The sequence below is a fragment of the Coffea eugenioides genome, chromosome 1, assembly GCF_003713205.1.
Source record: "Coffea eugenioides isolate CCC68of chromosome 1, Ceug_1.0, whole genome shotgun sequence".
Taxonomy (NCBI): Eukaryota; Viridiplantae; Streptophyta; class Magnoliopsida; order Gentianales; family Rubiaceae; genus Coffea; species Coffea eugenioides.
The window spans coordinates 52563293-52577972 of NC_040035.1; the positions used below are offsets into that span (position 1 = coordinate 52563293).

Sequence of the window (14680 nt, forward strand, 5' to 3'; positions counted from 1 at the left end):
TTTGGCAGCATAACTTTCAGTTTCAAGATTCCAGGTAACATACATATATTTGAACCAGTGTCGAAGAGGTTATTAAATTTGCTTGTTCCTGATTTCATTCAGAGTTGTTTAGTGGGCAAGCAAAATCGATAATTCTTCTTTTTTCCTCAGTATGCTATTGTTTGTCCAACTACATTTTAGACAACAATAGAAAACTGAACAAAAAGGAGCTACTTCTTCTCTACCTTGGTTAGCATCAAATGATATTGGTTGGTTAGCATGCACCTGCTCAGAGTTCAGCATTAAATTTGTTACCCTTGTAGTTTTTTCTGCCTTTATGGGATCAAGAGTGGGTTGGTGACTCAAACCCACGACCTGTAAGTCTCCTACAATAATCTCATTATGTCACTGGTACAACTTAACCACTTTGTCAATCAATAACCTTTTGGTTAATGTTGCATAGTTCCCGTGAAACTGGATGATGCTAGCGTTAGTTAGTCTTTAAATCACACTTCAATTAATAATGGGAGTAGGTTGTTTGGACAGAACACTAATACGTAGTTCAACAGATGATTCCATTGGAAACAGGAGGACAAGCTTTTCTCACATGAATTACACAGCAAACAGAAGGCAAAAGATATTTCATGACAAATTTGAAAAGATAAAAAACATGAGCAAGAAACCTTGACGGCGTTGTGGCAATCTAAAACCTAACCACTTCTTTCACCATGAATGGTACTTTGAGAAAAACAACAACGAACCCTACTCAGTACTCTGCGACGGGGAGCTGCTCATGAGTTTGGTGGATAAAGAAGAGCTCATACACAATAGCAGCAATGGCAGCACCGACGAAGGGGCCGAGCCAGTAGACCCAGTGGCCTGTCCATGTCCAGCTGACAACAGCGGGTCCAAAGGACACGGCAGGGTTCATGGATGCACCATCGAAGGCGCCACCAGCCAAGATGTTAGCACCTACTATGAAACCAATTGCAATGGGGGCAATGATTCCAAGGTCCCCCTTCTTTGGATCCAGTGCAGTTGCATAAACTGTGTACACCAGTCCAAAAGTCATCACTATCTCGAAAACTAGTGCATTCCAAACGCTCACACCAGATGAAAGGGAAAATGCTGCTGTTTCCTGCATGATTAGGTCTTGATTATTATCAGTAAAAGCATAGTCTTGATTATTAGTTGGTGATCTTGATCGGTAATAAGAAGAAGGTCTATTTAAGTGGTTGCATCAGGTAATTACCAGTCCACCAGTGGAAAACTTCAGAAGCAAACAGGCAACCACAGCGCCAAGCAATTGGGCAATCCAGTACAAAACACTCCTTAGCAAAGTAATGTGACCACCCACAAAGGCGCCGAACGTAACAGCGGGGTTAACGTGGCCCCCTGAAATGTTAGCAGCCACTGAAACGGCCACAAACAGGGCGAAGGCATGGGCAATTGCTGCAGCAACAAGCCCAGCTGGCGTGGTTGATCCATTATCTGTGAGTTTGCCTGAACCAAAAAAAAAAAAATTTTTTGTGTTAGTCCCTCAATAATCGTATAGTTTTGCGTATATGTTGTCCATTGGTGTACTCTTGTGCTTGTGTGCATAAAAGATGAATTCCATGTGGTTGAGACTTGGTGATCATGAAACACTTACTGAAAGCCATGCCAGAGCCTTCTCCAGCAAAAACAAAAATGAGCATCGAGATGAACTCTGCCAAGGCAGCCTTAAGGGCATCAGGCTGGCTGGCCTCAGCTGGGGATCCGATTGCAATTCTTGAAATTGGCATTCTTTGTTTCTCAAATTTAATGGCACTAACAGGAAGAGGCCTTTTAGCTGTTTTCTATTTCTGCTGTTGCCTTTTGGCACTTTTTCTCTCTAGTCTACTCTACTGCACGCGAAGCTTAATAAATGTGGGACATATATATAGTGAGTGAGACCAAACAGCGGAAAAAGATTATTCCTTTTTTTTTTGAATTTTCATGTGGGCTAAATTGTAGTGGGAAGAGATGATTATAATTTGAAAAAGCAAGCCCGCAGGCATCAGCAAATAGCACGAGCAAAAGAAGGCAAATGTTGAGAGCCAGTTGTCAATGTCCATGAGGCGGGCCTCCAAATTGATCTGGTGCCGACACGTGTCAGTAATGAATCATGCTGGCCACTCAAATTCATTTCTGGGAACCGCCCAAAAGTTGGTCATGGGCTCCGCCAATGATTGTGCATACTGTTTTGATTGGCCGACCATCGCTAAAGGCTCGGAAGGTGATGGAGACAGGCCGGGCTTGGTTCCACCCCTCTTACGTCCTCATTATCATTCTTATTCACGAGATGAGCACGGATATTAATTAAATTACGTATTTGTTGAGTTTTGGAATTTCTATGAGTGCCAAATTTTGAGACTGGGACCTTTCTTCTTGTTGAAAACGTCATTAGCCAAATAATCAATATTCAAGCGGTCAAAATATTCACTGGTTAAGATGTCAATCACTAGTCGGTGTGAGTAGCATTCCGAGCTTTTATTACTCAAATTTTTTTTTAGTCCAAGCTATGTCAATTCGGACGCGGGGCGGCTGTAGAGGTGGCAAAATGGGCGGGATGGGCGGGATTTGCTTGGGTTTGAGATGGAACCGAGTCATATGGGTTTGGGCCCAACCTTACCCATATGTGTTTTGGGACTAACTTGGGCGGGATCATTTTGGGATGGGTTTAGATTGATCCTGCCCAATACCCAAATCCATTTTCTACATATTTTTTTTCCTTTAATTCATTTTTTATTTTTATATAATTTTAATATTTTTGATTTATTAAATTTCTTTTAGTTTTATTAAATAAACATGCAAGTGCTTTATACTCAAGATTCCCACCAAAAATTGGATTAACAAATAAAGGAAAAGATAGATATACAGCCATATTCCAACATATATCAAGATGGCCAAGGTCCTTAGGATGTTGAATATTTATCCTTATCATTGTCCAAGGATGACAGGTCTAAACTAACTGAAATGCTGGAAATTCTTGTGGATAATGACTAGGAAGACTACTAGATTATATTCGCTGGTATGACTATAAAAATTGTTAAAGATAATTTTTGAATCTAAGATTCCGTTTGGATTGACTTTTTTTTCAAAAAATAAGTTTTTCAAATACAATGTTACAGTAATATACAATAATTCAAGAAACATCCCATCCATATTAATATATCAAATATTTCAAAAAAATTTTATAGTAAAAATTTTTCATATACACTGCTACAATAAAATATTTCAAAAACACCTACAAAAAACAGCTAATCCAAACGGAGCCCTTGCCATTTGAGCCCAATGGGTACCCAAGTATTTCCCATCCTTTCCCATTCATTAATGGGTATAGTTGGGATGTGTCCCAACTTAAACCCAATACCAAATTATAATACCCATCCCGCCCAAAGTTCCTTTGGGCATGGGTAGCCCATTGGGACTTGGGACAAATTGCCAGCTCTAGGCGGCTGACAACCGTTCCTGAACAGTGTAACATTTTTAGAACGTTTTGCAGTTTTACGTGAATTTTTTGTACATCTTACGACAAATGTGTGATATTCTGTTACTGTTCATTTAAATCTCATATGTGTAATAATTGCGTTTCCGTTATTAAATTTTATAAATAGTTCACGTAGAGTTACACCTTATTTAAAAAATGTTACATTGTTCCGAACGATTATTACGGACAACCGTCCAAACCCCAGATCCTGTCAATTCACATCTAATGTTGCAATAAGCAGTCAGTCGGCAAAAACAAAAAAGGAGTCCATATGATATGGGAAAAGAAATTGCGTCACTTCAACTAATCGAGATATTGATCAAGTGAGACCCAATTCAATTAATAGAGATATTGATCAAGTGATTGGGAAATTTTGAATTTGACGTTCAAGCTCTCTCATTTTTCTTTTAGAGTTCTTACATGAGCAACTATTAAAAAAAAAATTAAAAAAAAAGGAGAGAGAGAAAAGAGAATCGCATCCAAGTTTAGTGCGAAAACTAAAATTATCTAAAAGAAAGGTTAAGATGCATACTGCCTCCTCGAAATTAATGTCCTTGTTTCATATGATTTTGACCTCAACTATCAATCGCAATAGATTGCCTAAAGATTTTTCCATTAAGAACAAGGCACATATGTATCAAATAAAGGACAAATCCTATACCTTTAAAAGATATATTCCCCTTGATCTTGTGCTTAACTTACTCTTAACCACAGAATGAACATCTCTGTTTGGATCCCAAAATATAATTTAAAAACTCTATTACTCTTAAATATTTCAAAATATTTTTTTAAAAATATCCCATAATATACTTTAAAACCTCTGCTACAATAAAATTTTTCAAAAACATTCCAAAAAATAGTTAATTCAAACAGAGCCGTAGTGGGTTGAAACACATCTGACATCTCAATCGCGTTTGCTAGGTCATGGGTTAGCTGATCGTTCAAAATAATAGCCAAAATAAAATCAAAATGCCGGAAAAACCAGGGCCACAAGTACTCTTTTTGAACATAATAAACTATAAGTCTATGATTCTCTAAATACGTTAGTATATTAGAGTCCAAATGATGAATGGTCTAGAATGCCATAATCAAACAAATGCTTAAGTGAGCTGTTGCTGATCAAAGAATATTTAGTAGGTATTGTGGAAGATAGTGGACTTTTCTTTAATCAAATGAAAGACACTACTATTAACAAACCAACAAGGGAGCTCTCAGTCCAATTTATCCGCCCTAAAATCTCATGATACATAAAAGCTAATCTCTTTCCCAAACTAATGACTTAAAGGTCTAAACTGCACTTCAATCATCATACATCTTTCTTGACATCATTAAAAGCTCTTAGTCTAAAATCTAGTTCATTTCTTATCTTATCTCCTAGTCAATTAATTTTGGGCGGCTAAATTGAAAACACAAAAAATGATTAATTATTTGGACATGGACCAGATCATAGCTTGAAAACACAAAAAATGATTCATTTCTTATCTTTTGTTGTCTGGATCTTGTCAAAGTAATTCAATTGTGCACTGCACTGCACACACGTATTATTGGCTCACAATCGTTGTATAAACTACTACTGCTACTTCTATCCGCTTTTGGTAAGAAATCCATGACAGCAGATAACCTTTTAATAAATACTTTCATTGTATATAGGATGAGAAATGAGAGTTGCTAGACTGTTTGAATATTTTTTCTTGAGTATATTCTCACATTCGCACTAAAATACGCGAATATCCAAAAAAAAATAAAATTTTGTTTCATGCAGAGTTTCAATTTCAAAATCTCTCCCAATTTGATTGCTCAAAGTTTCTCTGCAATTTTTTACTTTGTTAAAAATAAAAAAGGGGGGGAAAAACCTCAATGCCTTGCCTAACAAAGAAAGGAGTACATGAGAGTTCAATTACAAACTTTACGAGGTATCAATGTAACTATTGGGGTTTTAAATTTGGTCTTAAAAAGTGAAGAGATTGCCCCGTGGGCCTTGTCCAGTTGAAGAGAAGTCCACTGGATGTGCTAAATTAGGCGGCATCGAAAATAAAGAACTTTGTCTCAATAATCAGGCCTTCAAGAGAACCAAGAAGTGCTTCAAAGTGGGCCTAGCCCATATGCCAGCGTAGAGATCAATGCTCGACCAAATTAAAGTATCCACAAAAATGTCCACAACGCCGCATAGACAAATCCACAAATGACCTGCACCTAATAAATATAATAAATTTCACCGTCCGAGACACAGCATTCTAACATATTCATATTATGATTTTCGGACCACAAAGTGGCTACAAAAGGTATACATTGTACTACAAATCTTCCTGTGTTGTAAGTCGATTCTATCCATTCAATCCAAAGCAGCAAACCGGTCCACAGGTGCATAGTCTCAAAGGATCAATAACTAATAGCTCACTATTTTAGTTAGTTATCAGGATAAATGATATTACTAAGAATGCTGGTCAAGACCACATTGTACTTCATAAGGAGGAGGTTGTACTGCTTTCTTTCGTTGTCAGTTTCTATCAGAACTAATGCCGGCAGCATTAAATAGGACGCTCAATGTTAGATGCATTTATATTTTGGTCATGACTTGGGAAGAGGAGAAAAGAATTTGGCGATGTGCACGATATTAGGCCTTTCACATAGGGCAACCCACCCACATTCATTAGATTGGACTTTTAACTCACAAATTAAGAGCGTTACTTTTAGAGTAAATCTTTTGACTTTTTTTTTTTTTTTTTTTTTTACGTACCGACAATGTATACATTTACAGATCTAAATGCATGTCACACATGAAAATTTGGTGTTTAAATTTAAATTTAGATGATGTGGTATGCATCTAATTAAATCCGTCTGTGTGGATACATTGACGGTACAGGAAACATTAATTTTTATTTTTATATGATTAGTAAAGAAAAAAATCCCTGTTATTATTGTTAATGCAGGTGGTATGATTTCATTGAAGGGGCTAATGATCAAACGCTTTTGACTTTTTCTGACTAGAAATCTCTCGTCATAATGTCTCCCTCCTTAGTATTGTTAGGTGGTCTTCCTCATAAAGTTGTTTCATGTGGGGCATGACAAAAAATATCTTTTCGTTTCAATCCCAACATCCCATTGCTGATTGCCCCTAAAGAATCTGCTACTTCATCTTATTGGCTGGTTTTAGTTTGTTATCGAGACAGAGACAGAAGACTCTTTCCTGCAAAAGTCGGTTCTTTGACCGAACCCTGCAATGGGCTCTTACTCCTCCTGCCGTCAAGCACCTACTCGCACACCCAACTTCCCGGTACAATCAATGTCCGATAAGACACTCGATGTGTAGTAGCAATATCAGTCTAAGAGGTGGCCAAAATTAAGTACCGAAGATTTAAAAAGACAAAGCATTCCCAATGGAGGAAAGATGTTAATGAATGTTCATTTTGTGCTAGATCAGTATGGTTCAAGAATAATGTCGATTATCCTTGTATAAGTCAAGCATTTCTTGCTGGATTATTAACATGTGATAATATCAACTCATTAAATAAGCATATACTATGTACTGATATCTGTTTTTCTTTTCTTTTCTTTTTTTTTTTTTGTTGTCAAAAAGTTAAGGCTATTAATAACGTACTGATTTTTTTATTTTATTTTATAAAATGTTGGTGTTTAAAATTTCAACGAGTCTCGTTTAGATTTTCAAATATCTAATTGATACGTAGGATTCATTAAAACTTCTCCTCTATCAACATCTTAATAGCCGGTGATATTTAGTATTGTCAAAGCAAAACAAGGAGTTTAGAGCAATTTTTGACTTAATTAATGGACAACTTTGCCTCGAGAAACTTAGTTTAAGCTAGTAGTGGCCAAGGAGGAGTAAAGTTGTCTATGGAAAATATTGCTTACAAAACTATCATTTGTAGTAGCTGCTCGTCAAATTTCCCGGTGCCCATTCCATATTGATATTAGTATATAGTGGCGTGACTTAAGCTCAGATTAGTGTTGTCCTTAACGTGGATAGAATATATGCTTGTGTGGAACTCTTGCCTGGAACATACGCTCAGACTAACGACAGCGATCTCATCTCTTTTCTAATAGAACAAATATCAGATTTATACATTGACTAAGACAAGACGAACAATGGGCAAGTTTGGCGGTCCTGGGATCACAAAGAACACAGAGGAAGCTTCTTGAAGAAGGAGGTCTCCAGACTTTAAAGGTCCAGCTTCTTGGGCCAGAGTTTTTCAGAAGTCAAATATCGATCGGTTGGTGTCCCAGGAACTTCTTTTAGCTCAAGTCGAGAGAGATATATATATTAGTATATTTAGGAAATGGGAATCCAATGACTTGAACTGAACAATAATGCTGCATGTTGCATGCAAAGACTTGCTTTACATGCTGCTTGACTCCAGAGTCCAGACACAGGTGAAAGTTTAAACTTTTTGCTTTTGTCTCCTCTAAGTTGACTGAACCCTTAGCAACTTTTTGCTCTTGTCTTCTCCAAGTTCACTCGCTCGCTGCTGATCCTACCGCAAGACATGTTGGACATTAGGAACGTAGGACAATGTGCCCGATTTTCTGTCCTCTGTTGTTTCTTTATCGTTTTACTTTATGGGTTTACCTAAACCAATATTCTTTGTAGGTCTTTATTTTGAATTAATCAACTTAACGGATTTTAAAAAATCTAATTTATTTTCGGGACAGTTCCAAATGAGAGTACTCCAAACTACTAACTAGTTCAACGCTAGCTACGTACTTCAATGCCCCTTCACATTTTTCTCAATCAATCCTCTCACGTTATGCTCACCTAGTTGTTTGTTTGGATAGATGATTATTTGTCAAAGTTTATTTACTTACGTCGTTAACATATTTTTTAATTATATTTTTATCTTATATACATTATATCAAAAAAGTGATACAGTGAAAAAAATGAGAGCTATTTTATTGATCTAGCAATGAAGTTAGCACACAAGGATGACCACCCCCGATTACAACCTACCTTAGGTATATATGTGCACGTAAGTGGTACTTTACTTCCACGAAGTTTCTTATACCGTTATGATTTTGCTTCCGTATTAAAAATTCCTGGCTCCGCTATGGTTCAGATACAACCATGCTTCAATTGTTGGTCGAGTTATCACTGGAATAAATAGAGCTTTCTGTTCTGATGCCCGGACGAGATGATTCTGAAATAACGGATCGTCGAGAATTCGGTCAAGATGAGTAAAAACGGTTGAGTCGTCTCGAATCGACTCAAATTTTTATTATTTTTGCTAATTTTTTAATATTTTTATTTATTAGATTTTTTTTACAATTTTAGAATATTAAATATTTCAAAAATTTGCGCCTCGTTGAGACCGCAATTGATATGCCGAATCGATGTGGAACGGTCCGAGCCACAATTGTGACCGCAACCGCGACTTTGAACCATGGATACAACATTTTACTTTCTTGAACGGAAAGAGAGGGGATGCTGCAACTGTGGTTCTGAGGGTGAACCTTACAAAATTTCTCGGGAAAGCCTCCAATGTAATGTTTTAAGATTGACTTTGTATCGATCTTGTCCAACCATTTTTATGTGGTATCCTTAACAAAATTACTTCTATTAAATTTGAGCATTTTTTTCCTGTATAGGCAAATTTACAACAAATGTTAAAGAAAGGAACGTATATATACATAATTGGCAGCACCAGCAAGCGCAAGATGCATTTATACCTACCTGTACACCCTGTGCCCATGTTTTTTCTTGGTTAAAAAGCCAAAAAAAAAAAAATTCTTTTGAACCAACCAAGTGCAACATTCCAATGAAGCTATCATGCACTTGTACGAGACATTATGATAGACAAAGAGAGAGTGCATGCATTTCTAGAATCAACGGATGGACGGGGCATTATTAGTTTGTGATAGAATAGATTGATGAGCTACTCGTGCTTTTCCCGTCAGCTTAATTACTTTTCATCATGGCCGCTCTACTTGACGTCCTCCGCCCCCTTCCAAAAACAACACCTCATTAATTACAAGAGAAATTTAATAAAAGAGAAGGGAATTATGCAAACGCACACTCGTGTTGACAATCCAGAGAGTATTTTCATCTGAGTCTATTCCCAGTAATTGATAGTACTTGAGCATGCGTGATCTTTCAGTTTTTGCTATTATTGGGGCTTCTTGTGATTAACGCTGTCTTGTTCAGTAAGTAACAGTGCTAAGCTGCCGGCTTTTTTCAGCAAAATGGAATACAAAGTCAGTCAAATACTACTAGACGCATGCAGTCGCAGCCCCCTCCCTTGGCCGTAATCTGTATCTGGTCATAACGAAAATGCAATCTCTTCTTCCCCTAGATGACCGTAAAAGTGATGGCTTTGGCAAAGACCACGAGCTCTTTACATTTCATTACCGTATAATTAATTGCTCATGCCATAAATAATTCTGTACACGCAAGTAATAGAGCATCCTTTTCAGTACTGTTCCAACTGAACTCATCATATTTATGTGCCTCGAGAAGCCTTCAGATTTTTTGAGCATAATTGGTTTATATTTCTTACATATGACTGCTGCTAAGCACAGGATTCAAAGATACCATTTTTTTGCACGCTTGTTAATTATATATCTTTGATTGTGCGGTCGATGAGTTTATCTTAGCATACTGTTCGATCACATGAATCAAAAAATTTTCGTGTACAGTAACAACCATGTGATCTAAGGTTTCAATGTTAATTAATGTTAGAAATGTATTTGCTGTATAGTACACGTTCAAAATTTTTTTCTTCATTTCATTTCATTTAAAAGAGGATCAAGCGTGATTTCCCACTTGCTTTTTTGACGACTCGAATTCATATTCGACCTGTCAATTTTAGATGAAACGTTTTATCAACTAGGCTACGTTTCATTGTCACGATTTTCGAACTTGAGGAAGGGGAAGGAAGAAAATATTTAGACTCCTAGCTAGTATATAGTTTAAGGTATTTGTCTCCCCCCAATTTTTTTTAAAAAAAAAATATTATGATGATTTTAAAAATTTATATGCATATGTATTTTGCCTCTTCAAACTCAAATTCCTGATTCCATCCATGTTTATATTAATGCTGATACGTACGTAGAATTAGAAGATGGAAGGACCAATGACGTAACAAATTTCAAATTTGTCACCATCATTAATTTGATCGAACAACCATGAACTTTGAAGTCAAGTAAATCAGACAGCTAGGGAACGAGGGCAAAGAAAAATGCAAGTACAGTTCCTATCATCTATCATCTGTTTATTTTTTTTTTTCTTTCTGACATTTTCTTACGAAAGTAAGAATTTTTGCCAAATAAACCTAACTCCCCACAATAACTCCAAAAGCCGATAACTTGTGGAGTACTGCGAGGGACTTATAAACCTAAACCCCAACCCCCCATCATCTGTTTATTGATGTATGCTGCATCGAGGATTAGAACACCTAGATGGCCATTTCTCCTGTTCCCGAAGATCAGACTGCCGTTTGTAGACCGGTTTCCTTATAGGACTCGCCAGTGCAAGCAGGAAATTTTATTTTCTTCATGTCACGAGATCAAGGACTCCAAATTACGTATCCACTCATCAAAGGATTTATCAATCTGAAGATAAAGCTAAGCAACAGAAAATCGTGCTTAATTAACCAAACCCACGCCAAAAAAGTACTTTCCAAAGCAAGCTGAGTTTCAACTTCCGGGCTAAAAGTGACATGATCAACTCTCACACTAACTTAATCCAGACTTACTTACGTGCTACCCACATCATCTCCAGAATTTTCCTCCACAACTTGATTTTCATCCTAATTCTTCTAGTAAATTCTTCAAAAATCTAAAGGTATCATAGAATCTTCCAAACTGGTAAGAGTTTCTTCTCCACTCACTCTGAGGTGTAGAGATAGCAGTAGAAGACTTGTGGGTAGCAGGCAGCCTGAGGCACGTGCAGGGTACTCTGCTGCTAATGAGCCGAAGCGCATGTGCCATGCGACCCGGACGTCACACCAAGTGTCGTGCGATGAGAGGCACGGCGGCGCGTGTGGTGACTAATCGTGCTTGTATTGTTGCACACTTGTCCACACGCGGGTGGCTGCCGTTGGACTTTGCTTACCTAATGGCCATGTGCCGCCGCACAACAGGACAAAAGCTAATGTCCCATTTTTACCTGAATTCTTACTCGAGAATTCCAAGTTAAGACCCACCAATGATAAGGACGCCCCATTTAATAATCTCCGTGGCTCGTTAAAAATTAGCACAAAACAAAGGACAGGAGTTCTTCGAATAGATAAGGATCCGTCAAGGGCACTTTGACACGTGGCACCGTCAATAATGGGGTAAAATTTTTGTATTTTCTTTTTCCAAAACCAGGGAAATTATTTGGGCAAGCTCTTTTTATACGTTCTACGTCCGTTTAGAATGTACCGGAGAGGAAAAAAAAGAGTGTGTTCGGATGAAAGATTGTTTAGAATAATATATTTTGTACTGAATTTGAAACAAAAAATGGCTGGTAAAATAAAAAAAGTGATTGAGAAGACGTTATAGTTCATCGAAGAGATTAAAAAAAAAAAAAAGAGCACGCTTGGATAGAAGATTGTTTGGAATAACATTTTTTATACTAAGTGTGAAATAAAAAAGAAAAAGTGATTGGCAAAACAAAAGAGTGATTGAGAAGACGTATTATTTATAACGTAATCAATCTTTTTTCCTTCCAAATAATAATATGTCATGTAAAAAAAATGTTTTAGCTGTTAAGGATTTGGAAGTGGTTGTATTCAACATCCTTGACGGAAGACTTATAATTACATTTCATGTGCTTAGACTTTAGAAGCGGAAGAGCATAATGTGCAATTTTTGTATGAGACTATAAAACTTACATTCTAAAAAATAAATAAATAAATAAAGAGAAAGCAAAAAAATGTAATGGCGCACCTTTTATGATTATTGGTTATCATAGTTTTGTTAGTGTAAATCTATTTTTGATGATGTCGTTAATGAATGAGAATGATGATACAAGCCTTGACATTGGTTTCACATTATTAGGTCGACAGGTAAAGTCGTTACTCGTTGGGAAGCAAAAGGAGGTAAAAGGCGCAGTGGTCGCTGCTTTTTCAGACCGTTGCTTCGGTGGGCTCAAAAGAAGTTTTTAAAACCGCTTCCATGACCACCCTACCGCGATAACGCGGCTTAAAGAAGTTTTTTTTTTTTTTTTTTTTTTTGTATTTTTAAATTCATCATCCATGGTTAATTATTTCACCTGTAAAGCAATAGCCTGAGCATTAAAAAGTTTTTTTTTTAAATCCGAAGAAGCAATAACCTACATTAAATAGTAGGGAGTGTTAACCAACCATCTTTGGCTTCTTGTGTTTATCCATTTTTTGCAGCTAAAACTCCTGCTAGTTAAGCACCTCCTCCCATAGCAGCAGCGCAACATCAACAACTCTTTTCTGTGTTTGTCGTACGTTTCTATGTATCCACCAAAACTCTGTCTTGGCTTCACGATCACATCAATGTTCTAGTAGTAGTATTACATTATATGATCAAATGTTGTGACTAGCTACGTGAGAAAAAGAATAATCTATGACAATTTCTTTGTCGTGTGACTCGAATGATTCTCCTAATGGCAAATGTTTAAATGAACCTAACCCGCCCGCCCCCTATCCTGCTTTTTTGTTTAATTCGAGCCGCACATGCAATTGCTCATTATCTGTCAAATTCTTTCTTGGTTTAGGAAGACTTGCAAGTATCTGTTGATGGAGTTTATATATATGGACGGTGTACAACCATCTGAATCTGATGGCTAAAAGGTTTAGCCGCACATTACATATTTGCTTAGACATGATCTCTATCAAAGTCCTTTATAGTCAGGCATCAAATCAAAAGGTTTCAATGCATCGATTCAAAGAACTGCATCTTTGTAGCATTTTAAATATAGTTCATAGCCCCTAAATACCAGAAAAAAGCTGTAGAGCCCACTGTAGGCACGTTAATTCAAGTCTAGAGTATGGAGAAGAAAACCACTGTAGGCAATGTGGATAACGTCAAGATTCAGACCCTTAAATCTAGGGTAGCTATAGATAATTAAACTATCACTAATCCCCCTTTTTTCTTTTTTCTTTTTTTTTAAAAAAAAAAACTCAATAGTATTTGTTTGGGTTGGGAAGCCAAAAGGTAGTAGAAGTAGATGAGTCCATGACATTCTGCTGGCCCGCTTAACTATCTAAAAATTGTCTACCCCATCTTTTCCTTTAGCAATCGCCTTAATTGAATGAATTTTACGAAATATTTAAAGGATTAATCTTTCCTTCAGCGTTAGATGAATGACAGTTATGTAAAATTTGAATTTGGAATTTAACATTTGCGCACATGTCATGAATCCAACAGTGATAGTATATATAAACTGTCAGTGTATATAAGATACACTGTAAGTACCATATTTATTTACATCTAAGTTTGGCAAGTCCATAAGGCAATTATAATTTACACCATAAATTGAGTTGATTTTCTTAATGTTTTAGGTATTTCATGAGTTGCAGCTTGATCAAGTTAATTGGTTCAAATCAAATGCACTTAAAAGAGCTGCGCAGATTTTAGGATCACTTAAAATATAGATTGAAGGGTCAACTTTTCGCAGGAAACCTAGGAAGGGATGAATTAATATACATAATTAATGGTAATGCGAGTGCGTGTGTATGTGTTTGGACGTATTTGTTGCGTTGTATTTGGGGATATAGATTCATTGCATGAGGTGAACCCTTTTTTTTTAAAAAAAAAAAAAAAAAAAAACTTTAAGCAGCAGCAGCAGCTTTGTATTAGAATTTGCTTATTCTTTTTAAGCCACCTTTTGTCGCCTTCGCAGCCGCTCTAACTAATCTAAACCCCAGCATTTAAACAAACACAGAACTGGCATAAACAATTAGCAGTCCAAAACACAAATAATTAAAGAGTATTATTTCCAAAGAGCTTTGTGATACTAATAAGAAGCCCCTAGTTATACGATACAACCATGTTACTTGTTGCAAGACGACAAAATATGCATGCAAAACGACAACGAAATGGCATCATCCAGCGGCTGCGTGTTACTATTAAGGTTGCATGCATTTTCCATAGCGCTACAGATAATAATAATTAGTTGTATTTCTGAGAACAATTAATTAGGCAAATCCCCGAATTTATTACTACTTAGAAAGAAAAACCGATGAAGGAGTGAAGAAGCCGCTAGCTTGTCGGGGATAAAGTAGG

General features: G+C 36.7%; 1 protein-coding gene across 1 annotated transcript; it reads right to left on the minus strand.

Moving 5' to 3' along the window:
- Positions 1–537: 537 nt before the first annotated feature.
- Positions 538–1878, minus strand: LOC113752168 (aquaporin TIP1-3-like). Its single transcript, XM_027296301.1, has 3 exons — positions 1631–1878; positions 1232–1482; positions 538–1117 (listed from the first exon to the last, which is right to left on the minus strand). The coding sequence occupies exons 1-3, from the start codon at positions 1761–1763 to the stop codon at positions 746–748; spliced, it is 756 nt and encodes a 251-aa protein (XP_027152102.1). The 5' UTR covers positions 1764–1878; the 3' UTR covers positions 538–745.
- Positions 1879–14680: the final 12802 nt, after the last annotated feature.